General features: G+C 43.7%; 2 protein-coding genes across 2 annotated transcripts in view; one reads left to right on the plus strand and one right to left on the minus strand.

Moving 5' to 3' along the window:
• Nucleotides 1-13,127, plus strand: part of mipol1 (mirror-image polydactyly 1) — an 86,402-nt gene extending 73,275 nt beyond the window's left edge. The window contains exons 13-14 of the mRNA XM_085767964.1: nucleotides 8,236-8,388; nucleotides 13,003-13,127. Of these exons, the coding sequence (XP_085624090.1) occupies nucleotides 8,236-8,388; nucleotides 13,003-13,069 (220 nt within the window). The 3' untranslated portion in view covers nucleotides 13,070-13,127. The remainder of the gene's footprint in view (nucleotides 1-8,235; nucleotides 8,389-13,002) is intronic.
• Nucleotides 2,936-5,098, minus strand: LOC146963140 (uncharacterized). Its single transcript, XM_085767166.1, has 4 exons — nucleotides 5,060-5,098; nucleotides 4,695-4,710; nucleotides 4,191-4,297; nucleotides 2,936-4,026 (listed from the first exon to the last, which is right to left on the minus strand). Exons 2-4 carry the CDS (start codon nucleotides 4,695-4,697, stop codon nucleotides 3,273-3,275), a joined length of 864 nt encoding a protein of 287 aa, XP_085623292.1. The 5' UTR covers nucleotides 4,698-4,710; nucleotides 5,060-5,098; the 3' UTR covers nucleotides 2,936-3,272.
• Nucleotides 13,128-15,879: the final 2,752 nt, after the last annotated feature.

A 15,879-nucleotide genomic window follows, 5' to 3' on the forward strand; every position in this document is an offset into this window, starting at 1 on the left:
TTTTTTGGCTGATATCGGACAGATATCCAATATCAATATCGGATCGGGACATCCCTGTTTACATACTAGGGGAGAGTGGGGTAAGTTGAGCCACTTTTTGTATTCAGGATCACTACATCAAGACAATTATAGTTTTGTTGCTAACTAACACATCTGCATATATTTCAGGATGTTTTGCATCCCTACAAATTAACAGAATGAGTGTAAATATAACTGTTTTGAAAATATAGCATGTTCAAAAAAAGTGGTCTTGTGAGTGGGGTAAATTGATCAACCCCCCCTTCTTTCCTTCCATCCATCTCCTACCTCCCCCTTTACTTAATATTTCATCTGTCCAGGCTACAGGTGAACACAAACTGCAGGGACTTCCTGCTGAGCCACCAACTCACTGAGATTTGGGGAGTTTTGTAATTACGTGGCATCTTGGGAAGAATCCCAGAGATTTTTCTTTGAAAGTAAAGTTTGGCCTCACTATAAACAACTTTTCCTGTTTATAGGAACATACTGAATGAATGAATGAATGAATGAATGAATGAGTGTTTATTTCGATCACAGCATCAAAATTTCAACAAAACAAATTCAAGGTAGTAACAAGTACTATATAGCTGGTGGAAAAGGGTTGCAGCTGAAGCAAAGCTCATAGCTGCTGCACCTCGTTTCTCATTTCATTATAAAAACCATAAGCAGTCTGATCGGAGTGGCACATATACATACACGCCACACACATACATACATATACCTACACAGTCCGTCCCCCACCGACCATCCTATAGACCGTTTCAGAGAGTATAAACAAATACAGGTGTTACCAAGGATACCAATTAAGGCTCCATTCCATTTAGTGTACCAGAGCGTTTTCTAATGAGCCACACCTGTCTTTGTTTATACTCTCTGAAAAGGTCTATATCCACAAACCTTCACAACTCAAAAACAAAACAGGTCTAAATTTCCTAGGTTACATTACACATCCCATATCAATCCTATACGCTAAAAAACAGTCTGAATCAAACAAACAAGAAAACTTCATGTTTGTTGCAAAATTAAGTTAATTATTTCCCTTTGTTGCTCTCTACATTTTCACTTCTGTACCTTACAAAAATATTATTTTTAAACATTGTTTTTAAATGGGCAACATTTTTACTATCTTTAATATCTTCTGGTATTAACTCATTGAGTGCCAACCACGTAATTTCTCGTTTTTCGTTCCCATGCGTTGAGTGCCAAAAACGAAATTTTTCGTTTTTTGCTTTTTTTTTAAATTATGAAAATAGACACTTTAATACACATTATATGTAAATTTGGGGACTCTACGACGAGGAGAACTGAAATAGATGACGATCAAAGTCACATGACAGCTCATGATCTGGAAGTTTTTATCATAACTCAGCTTCTGCAAACGGAGTTCTGCATGTGGATGCAGCAGCTGCTCCGCTGCTGCTCCGCTCTCACCCGCGAGGCTGCAGCAGCTGGGAGCTGAACCAGGAAGCTCTCAGCCCACTGTCCCGCCCGGTCTTCATCTGGAGCAACACCGTGTCCTCCCCAAAGTCCTCCCGCGGTAAAATCTGATGGTCTCTGGACCAAAGCAGACCGGCACCACCGACCCGTACCACAGACGGACCGCGACCACCGGCGGGACCGGTGTTCGCGAGCCGCTGTGGCCGGCAGAGCCTCACGTTCCGCGGCGAGAGGCTGTGACACGGCACGGTGCGTCTGTGTTATTGCTGTTTAGTGGCGCCCCCCCCGCCCCCGATGGTGGTTTTGTGAATAGAACAACAATTGTTGTGTATATTTATCTTATACGAGCCCTTTGATCCAGAAATGCGAGTGTCTGAAGAGCGACAGACACAAACAGCGCACCTTTCATAAAAGACGCTCTATCTCCTTTTCTAGAAAAAAAGGAGGGATTTTGGTGAAACCCAGCCATGTTTAGCTTGACTTTTCTCAGGAACGGAGGCACGTAGAAACAAACGGTTTGTGGCCATTTGAAGGATAAAGTTAAACCTTTCAAATGAGCCACAGTATGTGTTGGTGGCAATAATATAGAATACACTATGGCTCTAAAATAAAAAGTCAAATATGGTCTAATTTGCCGGTACACTTGACTAAAACTTTGGAAAGGAGCGCGGCACTCAATGAGTTAAGCTGTTCCAAAGTTTCACTCCACAGACAGATATGCACATACGTTTCAGCGTGGTACGAGCAACAGGTTGCTTTAACTTCCCTCTCCCTCTTAGGTTGTACCCTCCCTCTCTTTCCACAAACAGTTTTTGGATTTTTCCTGGAAGTAGATTGTGCTTTGCTTTATACAAAAATTGTGCAGTTTTGCAGTCCACTAGATCTCTAAATTTCAATGCTCTTGATTTTAAAAACAATACATTGGTATGTTCATGGTACCCCACATTATGCACTATTCTTATTGCACGCTTCTGCATGGCACGTATCGTGTGTAAGGTGCTTTTATATGTGTTACCCCAAACTTCGGCACAATAGGTCAGATAAGGAAGAACAAGAGTACAGTACAGTGAGTACCCAGAGGGCTCTCATGCGGGGAAAGAAAGGAGGGGTAAGCCTATAAGATCATGTGTAAGATCAAATTCAGTGTTAAAGGCGCTCAGGCAGGTGATTTTGAAATATGCTAAAAGAAATCCAGAAAGTACTATTAGTATTACTTTACTTGAGTAATCGAAATGCATTACAGATTACAGATTTTGGGACATGTAATCAGTAATCTGTAGGGGAATACATTTTAAAAGAACCCCCCCCCAACACTGATTATAATATATTCTTGTGTTTGTTCGTTGGGGGTCTTTTTTGCTAATTTTTTCCTATAGTTTCCTAGAAACAAGGGGTGTGTCAACTTACCCACTGGCTCATCTTACCCCACTCTCCCCTATGTGTTGTGACAGACGACACAGCAGCAGTTTGGATGCTGAGCAAAGCTTTATTCAGAGACAGAGGAGGAGGAACAGATGATTTTAGATCTTTACAGTGTGAAGACATCAAACCCAGAGGGGGGGGGGGGCTCTTTAGATGGCTGAGTCACAGATGTGAAGAGAGACAAGAGCAATCATGAGGTACAAACACTCAGGTTCTGGTAGATCAGGCCCAGAGACACTTTGACGTCCCAGAATCCTTTGGACTATATTCAACACAACAGCCAATCAGAAGACGGCTGGAGGCGGTGCCTGCTGACGGTGAAGCTGTGGTGGGAAACCAGGTGACATCAAATGTCTGTTGGCGTCTACTCTGAATCCTGAGTCCTCAGAGCTAGACTATGGTCTACGAGGTCGCTTGCCCCCCCCAGGAGGACTGTTGCCCCTCTTCCCTCCAGTAGGACTGTTGCCCCTCTGCCCCCCAGTACGACTGCCTTGTCCCTGCCCAAATATGTTACTGCTGCTTCCTCTCCCCCCAGTAGGACTGCTGCCCCCCTGCCCATCTGGACTAGCGCTGTTGTTGATGCAGACGTTGTTGAGCCGGTTCCCTGTGAAACACTCGTGGCACTTAAACGAGCCACTTGGGCCAAAACAGCGGAAGATGTTACGAAACTCAGCCGCCTTGAGCTGCTCCAGCGGCTTCTTCAGCTCCTGTTCGGTTGGTGGGCGACCAGATCCTGGGTTGTCGAAGACTCTATTGAACACAAAGATGTACTGACCCCGACTCCAGTGCGTCATGACTTGATCTTGAAAAGGCTCCAGGATGTTGTCCCCCTCCATGGTGGCACAGTGGTCTCCACACGGGGACAGGAACGAGTACATCAGGAAGACTCGGCCTGTCTGCTGCTGATTGCGATGCAGTAACTCTATTTCTTGCATGGCCCGTTGCTCAGCATGGCCCTCCTCATTGGGTCTGGCTACGATCAGATTGGTGCCCTTATACACACCACTAACATCATCATCATCCTCTCTCGTCCCAATGACATTGAGGACGTTTTGGTAGCGGTCGTTCGTAAGGACGTTGAGGAGTTGTTGTGGCTGTGTTGTTGCTGGGATGTTTGCCATGAGGCAGAACTGTCCTGTGAATCTGTACCTGTCCAAAGAGAAAGACGAAGGGTTCAGAGGGACAAGTAACTAAATGAATGACCCTGAACTAACAGTTGGTCTCACTCTGACACTGCTCACTGCTCACAGGCTAACTACTTGGTTTGTGCTAATTGTTAGCATGCTAGCTGGCTGACTGACTGATTGACTTACTCTCTCAGGAGCGTGTCCATGATGCTTGTCAACCAGTTCACATCCACAGACTGACTGGTCCCGACTGCCAGCAGCACGAGCAGCAGCGTCCCGGGCCGGAGACTCATCTGCAGGGTTAATAACACCAGTAATAACACTTAAATAACACCTTATCTGTTGTTCACTTAGTTTCATACTATAAAGATGTGCGTCAGTGCCAGTGAATCGCAGGCCAGATGTTTTGCTCTTGCGAGCTGGATGCCTATTGGGGATCCCCAACAAATACAAGATTTTTTTGGCAAATTTTTGATCGCTATGGCGGCCACAGCCATTAATGTACAGACCATAACACCATAATAACACCATAATAACAGCAGAGTTAGACTAACCCTGACCCATGGTTACGAACAGTTTGTCTCAAAGGTCTTTGCACAGCATCACAACAACATCCGCCTCATGATACAGATGTTGTTCAACAGGTGGAAGATGTTCAACATCTGGGAGCAAGAAGAAGAAGGTTCTTACCATCGTTTCCAACAAACTGCAACAAAGAGAGAAACAGACGTTCCTATTGTTACCACAGTTGTTATTATAGGCAAGGCAAGGCAAGGCAGTTTTATTTGTATAGCCCGTTTTTACAAACAGTTTGTCTCAAAGGGCTTTACATGGCATCATAACAACATCCTCTGTCCTTAGACCCTCACATCCACTGAGGAAAAACTCCATGGAAAACCCTTTTTACAGGGAAAACCAGGAGAAAGCTCAGGGTGAGCAACAGAGGAGGGATCATCACCCAGGACGGACAGACGGGACAGAGATGTTGTTACATACAAGAAAACAGTATAGTTATAGTTATAGTTATTACTGATGAAGTATCTGTGGTCATTTACCTGCTCAGCTGGAGGAAGGTCCTTGTTTTCTCTCTCTGTCTTCGCTCAGTCGAAGTGTAGCTGTGGCCACATCTTCAGGATGTTTTATAGTTGATGGGCGGAGCTTGTTCCACTTCCTGTTGACTGACTGGTCATGTTGTGGTCGGACGATGACTCGACTCCAACCGGACTCGTTTGTGGCCTGGACTTCCTCAGTGCTGGACTGAGATAAGAATAAGACTTCTGCTGAAGATGACTGGCACTGTGTGTGTGTGATGACTGTGCAGTCCTAGCAAACAGTCCAGAGTCCATGCAGCATGCAGTCACCTGCTGGAGCCCAGCTGGACCCGGCCCGGAGGTCCAGTCGGACCGTGGTCCATGCCATTCCTCCACAGACGAACACGACCCGGGCGTATCATTGTCGGTGGGCGGGGGCAGCGAGCGATGCGGGGCGGAGGCGCAGCGTGACCCGGGGGACTCTGATGACCAGAGCCGCCTGGGCGAGTTGCCTACCTGTCTGTTTGTAAAGCCGTTACCATGGTAATATGAAGTGATATTTCAAAAAGAAAATGTACTTCCCCTGGTGTGAATTAATCATGAAAATAGAAAAAAAAATTCTGGGACAAAATAACCCCCAGGTGGAAACGTGTAGTTTTTGCGTTTTTCAATGGGAGTGAATGGGCCCATTTTTGGGCCCTTGCAGGAGAACAGGTCCTGATGCTCTACACGGCGCATTTTAAGGTCTAGACAGTTGATCTTCTAGGAGCCTCGTGTTCCCAGGAAGAGTGACCTCCCTGCTGAGGGTTATAGCATGATCACAGCCAAAATGACAACCAGATGAAACTTCAGAGGGTCCAACATGGGCCCAACAGGACCAGAGGGTTGAAGTCTGGTGTCTCCCCCCCCCCCCCGCCCCCGATGGTGGTTTTGTGAATAGCACAACAATTGTTGTATATATTTATCTTACACGACCCCTTTGATCCAGAAATGCGAGTGTCAGAAGAGCGACAGACACAAACAGCGCAGCTTTCATAAAAGACGCTCTATCTCCTTTACTAGAAAAAAAGCAGGGATTTTGGTGAAACCCAGCCATGTTTAGCTTGACTTTTCTCAGGAACAGAGGCACGTAGAAACAAACGGTTTGTGGCCATTTGAAGCATAAAGTTAAACCTTTCAAATGAGCCACAGTATGTGTTGGTGGCAATAATATAGAATACACTGTGGCTCTACAAAAATCATCAAAAATGGTCTAAATTGCCGGTACACTTGACTAAAACTTTGGAAAGGAGCGCGGCACTCAATGAGTTAATGCTAAGTTTGAGCTGAGTTTGCTTAGATTAACCTTGTTTTAAACAGCAAGCCATTGCATTGGTCCACTCTATAAGAACCAGTCTCATCACTACCCACAAGTCAATATTTTACACAGAGCTCTGTCGTCTTATTGCTCAGCATGTAAACAATGTCAATGTCAATGTCAATTTATTTATATAGCACATTTCAAATGGCAGGCATAAACTCAATGTGCTTCAGAATAAAAGCAAGATGCAATACATATTAAAACAAAAGCTAGTGCATATTAAGAGATTTAAAAATAACAAGTAAGATTTTAAAATCAATTCTGTATTTGACTGGGAGCCAATGGAAAGACTTTAAAACCGGAGTGATGTGATCGTACCTGTGTGTTTTTGTTAGAATTCTGGCTGCAGCAATGAGTTAGCACTCTGTCGTCCTATTGGTCAACATGTAAACAATGAGTTAGCGCTCTGTCGTCCTATTGGTCAACATGTAAACAATGAGTTAGCGCTCTGTCGTCCTATTGGTCAACATGTAAACAATGAGTTAGCGCTCTGTCGTCTTATTGCTCAACATGTAAACAATGAGTTAGCGCTCTGTCGTCCTATTGGTCAACATGTAAACAATGAGTTAGCGCTCTGTCGTCTTATTGCTCAACATGTAAACAATGAGTTAGCGCTCTGTCGTCCTATTGGTCAACATGTAAACAATGAGTTAGCGCTCTGTCGTCCTATTGGTCAATAGGTTCCCGTCCTAGGAGACTCAGACTAGAAGACGTTCAGAATAACTCTAACATGATAGACTTTGTGTCGTAGAGAATCCCTGTTCATCAGTTCTGTTACACTACACGGCTGTTTCATCGTGTGAAACCGTGAAGTCTGATCCTGGCTTTAGAACATCCCATAATAGTCGACTGAGGAGTTGGTTAGTTATAGAGAGCCGAAGCGGAAGCAGGAAGTAACGGCCCCATGGGACCTCAACTCGGAAAAAGTCTCATTACAAATGAACGAGAGTCAAAGTTTTATTTCTTGATCCGTTTGAATTGCGCCATGAGAACAAAATCTGTCCTCTACCTGTTTAAAACATCACGTTTCATGAAGAGAAATCAGCCGTTTGTTGTAAAACTATTGTAAAATAAAACTCCGAAGAGTCCGTAACCAGAAAGACTACGGGTGGCGTAGGTGACGTCACCATGGCGACCACATGGCGTCCTTCCTTTCCCGTGTCAGTTGGTGACGTATTTTTTGTGGGACACCAGATTTGTAGTCACACTAAATACATTCTTCTGTTGCCGTGACAACAAACTGCTGATTTCTCTTCATGAAACGTGATGTTTTAAACAGGTAGAGGACAGAGTTTTTTCTCATGGCACAATTCAATCGGAGCACGAAATAAAACTTAGGGCTGACCCAAAAAAATCGAAGCTTTGAAGCTTCGTTCGTTGCCATGGAAAATCGATCATGAAGTCCGTGATCGATTGTTTTTTTTTTCTTCCTTTTTTCCTTTTTGACACCGGTTCTCATCGGCACTTGTTACATTACAATGAATAGGCTACTTGGCATCCTGGAAACCTGCCTGATTTTGGACATATGCAGTGTTTGTTTGCCATTACTTTCATTACGAACGCTACCCCCCCCCAAGCCCCCCACCCCCCCCGCCATCACGCACCCCGCCGGCCGTCGAAGCTTCGATTAAAATTGATTTTATGTCTGCGAAGCTTCGATTCCCAAAATATGATAATGGGGTCAGCCCTAATAAAACTTGGAGTCTCGTTCATTTGTATGGAGACTTTTTCCGAGTTGAGTTCCCATGGCGACGTTACTTCCTGCTTCCGCTTCGGCTCTCTATAGACAGAAGTAAACCTGCATTGACTGACCCCCCCTCTCCCCCCCCTCCCCCCACAGCGTCTCTTCGATGGCGGTGTCGGAGGCCCCGCCCCCTCAGGCCGCGGCCGCGCTGGTCCAGCTGCAGCAGCTGTCCAAGGAGAAGGAGAGCGTGGAGGCGGAGCTTCAGCGCTGCCAGGAAGCGGAGCAAGAGGCCAGCGACAGAGTCCGCAGGTGAGACTCGACCTCACAGTTACACACACTCACATTACGTGTTTGCAGTATCACATATTGAAAGCATAGAAAAAGCACGCACATCCCAAAAACCTAACGCTGGGTGCTGGACAAAAAAAGTCAATGATGAAAAAGGAAAAAATCCGCACACCGGCAAAAAGCTCCAGAGCAATAAATAATTAATTATCACCCAAAGGGAGTAACGTTTCAGGCTCAAAGACCCTTCCTCAGACTAACACAGGTGAAAGCAGTGAGCCTTTAATATACTCTTAGGTCACATGATCAAACAGGTGACACATCTTAAGTGAACTATGTTCCAAAAAACACCTACATTATAAAGCTCTCAACAAGAAAAAGAAAAAATATATATGTGCACAAGCATGCTATGGCAACAATAACATGACACTATCATCAGGTATACAAAGCACCATCATACAGTCATGTGATCAGTACCAGAGGCATCTTGATTCGTTCATATCAGGTGATAGACAAGAAAAATAGAAAAATAGAGAGTTAGAAAAAATCCATCCGATGTCACCACAGTAACAGGAAACAGAGATCTCGAAGCAATGGAACATGTGTTATTAAACCATAAACTTGGAGAAAAATGTTACCATGTGCCACTAATACATCCCATTACAGTCACATATACAGTACATATATAACAATAGAAATAAAAAACATATGAGGGTAATATCACCCTACATACCCAAGGACATCAGATGAATTACAGTAACTGTATATATACACAGTGCATCACATGTCCCATAGTAATCTACGAAGTCGGGGTGTAATGATTCATTTTAACAACGATTCGGTTCGTATCAGGATTCACGGTTACAGATACGAGTCAAGGACCTGAATCGTATCGTTAAAAGTCCTAAAACAGCAAAAACAGAAGTTTGCAGTTTCCTAGTATCGACACAATCGATGGTTTAAACATCGGCTGTATTCAAAACCACATAGCCTACTCTACTGCTAGTGCGTACTGATTTGGTCAAAATGCAGTATGCAGTATGCAAACAAAAGCTAAATCTGCAGTATGCGAAAAATTCCCGGATGTCGTACTGATTTATAAATATCTCCAGTATCTGACCAGTCTACATTGTGTCCTGTATCCCACAATGCAATGCTCCCCTGACGTCTAACCGTAACCAAAGACGGTAGGGAAGTATCTTTGCCGTGTACTGTAACTGTATAGTTTAATAAAATAAACCTTACTGCAGACTGATGTGTTGATAGTAAAACATGTATTTCTAGATGTAAATGTGGTGGTTTGTGTCCGTAGGCTCCAGAGCCCCGAGGCAGCGCTGCTCTTCTGTCCAATACACACAGGAAGCTTCACTTTACATTCACACTAACTAATGCTACTGATACAGCTGTTAGATTTCATCACTGAGACCAACATTTATCTCCTAGAAATACTTTAACCAGCCGGTGGTAAACCTCTAAAAACCTGCGGGTAAGTTAATTAGCGATGGTTTTCTCCCCCGGGATGAGGACGGAGGTTGGCCGGCCGAGCAGCTCTGCAGACCGGCTGCTGTCTCTGTGATGTCCCGGTCGCTGCAGAGCTTCACTTCTCTGAAAAACATCGGAGCAAACTTCTAAACAGCCGTCGTTTGGATCAACTGGCCGTAGATTTGGGATCTAAACAGCTACTTTCTCACATGAAAAAAAACTGAATAAAGTGACATAATAACAGCGCCCCACACAGGCCTGGAGTAGCTACTACACCAGCCAGCTGTGAGGTTTTTTTTTTTCGTGACATTGTATATGTTATATGTTGTTATCCACTACTCCATTTATTGATTATCCACCGGCAATCAATCAATCAATCAATCAACCAATCAATCAATCAACCAATCAATCAATCAATCAATCAATCAGGTTTATTGACAAGTTCAAGTGACGTGTGCAGTAACTGTTGACGGTGTGATGTCACCAGACTCAGGGGTCAGGGGTCAGTGTTTCCGTGACAACGTGTCACATGATGATGATGTGTTCAAAGACTCTTGATGGCGTGGGACTAAAGAGATGATTCACACTGAGCGTCTCCACGGCGACGCGGTGGTGAGGAGGAGGAGGAGGAGGAGGAGGGGTTAATGATGCTGAGTCACATGACTCGTCCTCATCCTCGTCTCATCACGCCGAAGATGAAGATGAAGATGAAGATGAAGATGAAGATGAAGATGAAGATGAGGGGATGAGGCGGTGATGAAGATGAAGATGAAGATGAGGGGATGATGAAGCAGCTTAAGTCGTCCGTCTGCGTGGCGGCGTCCGTAGCCGGGGCTCAAACCCACGGAGCTCTGCTCTAATTTGGCTGCCAGCGGGGGAGGGGGGGGGGGGGGAGGAGGGAGGGGGAGGAGAGAGGGGGGGGGAGGAGAGAGAGAGGGGGAGGGGGGAGTTAGAGGAGTTTCTGAATAGAGAGGAATATTTACTCTGGGGGGGAGGAGGAGGAGGAGGAGGGCTGGTTATTAGAGATGGAAAGTTTAATTTGGTTTGAGAGAGAAGGAGAGAGGGAGGAGGAGGAGGAGGAGGAAGAGGAGGAGGAGGAGGAAGGAGAGAGGAAGGAGAGGAGGAGGAGGAGGAGGAGGAGGAAGGAGAGGAGGAAGAAGAGGAGGAAGAGGAAGAGGAGGAAGGAGAGGAGGAGGAGGAGGAAGAGGAGGAAGAAGAGGAGGAGGAGGAAGAGGAAGAAGAAGAAGAGGAGGAGGAAGAAGAAGAAGAAGAGGAGGAGGAAGAGGAAGAAGAAGAGGAAGAAGAAGAAGAGGAGGAGGAAGAAGAAGAGGAGGAGAGAGAAGTCCTCTTCCTCTCTCCTCTCTCAAACCAAATTAAACTTTCCATCTCTAATAACCAGCCCCCTCCTCTCCTCCTCCCCTTCCTCCTCCTCTTCCTCTTCCTCTTCCAGTGGTGCATGCTGGGTAACAGTGAGGTCATTGTTGTGGAGGTCAGAGTCCTGTGTTGCCATAAGTTAGGTCGGTGGTTCGATTCCCGGCTCCTCCTGGCAACATGTGGAAGTGTCCTTGGGCAAGACACTGATGCGTCCGTTGGGTGTGTGAATGTGTGAATGGTTAGATTCCCGTGCTGTGTGAATGTGTGTGTGAAAGGGTGAATGTGACCAACAGTGTAAAGAGCTTTGATTGGTCCAAGAGACTAGAGAAGCGCTGTACAGACCGAACCTCCTTGTTGTTTACATTCTACTTCCGGGTAGAAAACCAGCTGTAATGTGAATGAGATCAATAGTAACGAACGAGAGTTTAGCTATATATCATATTTTTCAGGCCCTATCACCGTTTAGACAAATCTGAAATGATTGAAGAAACATTACTATTTCTGTGTGTGTGTTTTGTGTTGCTATGTGTTGTATTTATTCAGTTTGGGGGAATCACAGTGTCTAGAAAGCATCAGTGGCTCAGCTGACAGGGACAGCTAACAGTAGCAGCTAAGCTAACGGTAGCTAAGCTAACGGTAGCTAAGCTAACAGCAGCAGCTAAGCTAACAGCAGGACGTCAGCTGTTAAAACCCTCCCGTTGTGGGACACCACATGAAACTACTCCAGTTAGCTCAGTCATGTTGGAACTCAGATATCCGCTGGAGAAAATATTTTTTCATGGAGCGTTTATTGAGTCACTGAGTTATTAAAGTTAAACAGGTAGCTAACCGTTAGCCCGGCTAATCTATGATAACCATGACTAATTACAAAAATGTGCACACAGAAATAGTAATGTTTGTCCAATCATTGGTTTTATAAACTTTACAAACATCAGATTAGTCTAAACGGTGATATAGTGACATGAAAAAGTAGATAAATATAGAGAAACTCTCGTCCGTCACTATTGTTCTCATGCTGGTTTTCTACCAGGAAGTAGTTGGAAACAACAAGGAGATTCGTCCTATAAGTGCAAGTCCATTTACCATTTACTCACAACTCTGCAGGACTCAGCGTATCAGTTTATTGTAGTGCCGTACGTTTGGAGCAGTGTAGCTCTGCTCTTCATCAGACAGTAGGATAGATAACAGAAGCCATCTTTAATACTACTAGTCACATGACCTGATCAGGAGAGGAGAGCATGCAGCTGTGACAGGATGAACAGATAAAACAGAAAACAGCACAGCAGCCTCAATACCCTGACATTAACATTCTCGGTGCATATAGATACATTTACATTGTGTCACACAATCAAAACACCATAAAAATATTTGACCTCAGGCCACAAGAGGCCGTAATGTAATGGGATTACAATAACAACAACAACAACAATGCCCTCAGACAAGAAGTCACATAGGATGGGTGTACTAACATCTTAAAGTGCAGTATTCTTAGTAAAAAATGACAATGAATATATATATACACCGACTCATGATAGAGGTACCAGTCAACCCTGAAAAGAAAAAAAGATATATACAAGAGCTCATAGAACGGTCTGATGTCCATCTCTGCATTGAGACCGTTGGGAGAGACTGAGAGTGAACATCCAAAAGAGTTCCTGTTGGAGGACAAGATTATTTTTACCTGCACCTGCACTACACCTGCACCTGCACCTGCTGGTGTGATGTGTGTCCACTCTGTTTCTCTAGAAGTCATTCACTGTTCACCGCTCTGCCCCCCCTCAGATTGGAGCGTCTGGTGGAAGTCCTGAGGAAGAAGGTCGGGACGGGAAGTCTGAGATCCGTCAGCTGATCATCGCTCCCATCGATCAGCTGATCATCGCACCCATCGATCAGCTGATCATCGCTCCCATCGATCAGCTGATCATCGCTCCCATCGATCAGCTGATCATCGCTCCCATCGATCAGCTGATCATCACACCGACCGATCGATCGCCCAGACAACGATCACCCAGACAACGATCGCCCAGACAACGATCGCCCAGACAACGATCGCCCAGACAACGATCGTCTTTCTCTTTTTCTTTCTCTTCGATTTGAGTTTCATGTTTGTTTTGATCAGGAAGTTTTGATCTGTGACCACAAAGTGTTGAAATAATGAAATAAAGAATCAATTTCCACCTGTGTCTCTGTGTGTGTGTGTTAGGGTTAGTGGTGTGTGTGTGTGTCTCTGTGTGTGTGTGTTAGGGTTAGTGGTGTGTGTGTGTCTCTCTGTGTGTGTGTGTGTGTGTCTGTGTGTGTGTCTGTGTGTGTATGTGTGTTAGTGGTGTGTGTGTGTGTGTGTGTGAAGTGAATAAATTAACAGCAGCAGTAATTGCGGCTCATGCTGCCTTTTAGTTCTCGTGTTGATTTAAGCTTCGTGTCTTAAACTGGTTCATTTCCCGGGATCAGACAGGAAGCTGCTCTTCATGTTCATGTCTCCACTAACTTCAAATTAAAATACAACTTTAACAACTTTAACAACTTTAACAACTTTAACAACTCCACTCACCGCTGACTTCACGGGAAACGGAGAGAAACTCTACGACTCACAGCGGCGGCGGCGTCCACACGTCCCACAGGCCGTGAACGCACCACAGCAGGACCCAACAGTGTAACAGTCAGAGGATTTGTACTTTGAGTATTAGATTTCTTTGGTACTTATTACTCTTACTTGAATACCTCTTCCTCTTCTGCCCGGCGACATCGCTTCAGCATTTTTAAATATTAACCCTCTATGGTCCATGATGCTACGCTGCATTATGATGCTACGCTGCATTATGATGCTACGCTGCATTATGATGCCAGTGGGGGAAAAATGTTTGGAGTGTTTTTATGTCTCAAAATAGACTAAATAAACATAATCTAAAGACATTTTTAAAAATTATTTATTTTTGGAAGTTTTGGGGATTTGTTTCCTGTAGCAACATTGTACCATTACGGTTCATCATCTACTGTATTAGAAACACCGACCAGTCTCTGTAGACTTTACCCTTCACTGGCCTCATCCTCATCTTCCTCATCATCATCATAATAGCCTGATGTTTACTTTACTGCATCCAAAATCACATTTATTAAGGATAAAAAACTAAATTATGATGAATTATATGTTTTTGAACATTATATTTACACCTAAACACACACTACCATAGTCTCATAATGCAATATTGATTCCATAATGGTCCACTGTCGCCTCAAGGCAACGCTGCAATTTTCTATAATGGTACGTTGTTGCTTTGGGGCAACAGGTGCATTTTAACAAGTTTCCATTATTTAATAAGTAAATAAATTGCATGGAACTATTAAAAATTAAACTTTACTAATCTATTAGTGTAAATATATTTTTTTCCAGATGAAAAAGGGCCAGGAAGTTACTGTATGTTTTCAGACCGTTTTAGTGGAGCAAAGTGACAAACCTGTTTCCTTTGAAAAAGTCTGTAAAAAGGGTTTCAGTGGCTTCTTGAAAGACATGTGATAAATTAAAGCATTGTTATTGGTTCTCTAAGGTCTCCTCTCTTTTTTAAAGTATTACAGCATTAAATGGGATGAATTGTGGAGATGTGACAGGCCAGAAAGTGGTAACATGGTACCATAGAGGGTTAACCCCTTGATGCCCAAAGCGCCAAAATCCCAGTAAAGATAATGTTAGTTACTACAACTAGTCATCAGTATATGATATTATGTGGCAGGAAGTATCATGAAACACAGAGGAAAGTAAAAACAGAAGTTTCTAGGACCTGCTGCCGTGCTGGTGAAAAAAAACCACACACAATTCCTCCAGAAAGACAAAGAAATGACTGTTAGTACGACAAATTCCTGTCAGAAATGACATTTTTCTACCACTTCATCTCAAACATGTAGATAGAAAACCTCCAGGATGAACTTCCTGTCTGACTGGTAACGGTCTCTAGTAGCTACTATAGCCCATAATACTACAGCTGGGATCAGACAGAACGGAGCGTTTGGTCTGACGGCCGCTCCAACGGGTAAGGGAGGAATCTGAATGTCAGAAGGTCAACAGGTCAACACAGATTATTAGGCTTTTACATATTATTTATTATACATGTGGTTTTACTCTGGAGATATTTAGGACGGAAAAACTGACCTAACAATTAAGAATCCAAGAGGAGAAATGTTACCAAATCTCCAGTAGAAATAGAGATGAAGAGAAGGACTGAATTGTTGTTTTGAATCAATGTTTCTGTGCATATTGATGTTCACAGGAATGAATACAGGCTGAATATGTAAAGCACATTAGATCTTATTGTGGGTTAGAAGGGTTTCTGTTCTGTTTTTGTGTTATTGTTATATTGTTGTTGTTATGTGTATGAACGTTTGTTCATTAAAATGTTCATTAAAATGGAAAATCAATAAAGACATTTTTTTTACCAAATCTGGAAAAATTGGATCTCATTCACAGCCCCCATGACAGCAGACTTTATATTAGCCTACTCTGTAACTGACTCATTTAATGTGTGACTGGTTATCGATGTTTATTTCTATGACGGTTTCTGTTTTATATATATATATATATATATATATATATATACACATATTGTCTGTTGCTCCTTTCATGAAGCTGATCTGAACTTTCTCTAGACAAGTCAAAGTATCTTTATTTAA

The sequence above is a fragment of the Trachurus japonicus genome, chromosome 22 (assembly GCF_045865225.1).
Source record: "Trachurus japonicus isolate A0001 chromosome 22, Traja_1.0".
Classification (NCBI taxonomy): domain Eukaryota; kingdom Metazoa; phylum Chordata; class Actinopteri; order Carangiformes; family Carangidae; genus Trachurus; species Trachurus japonicus.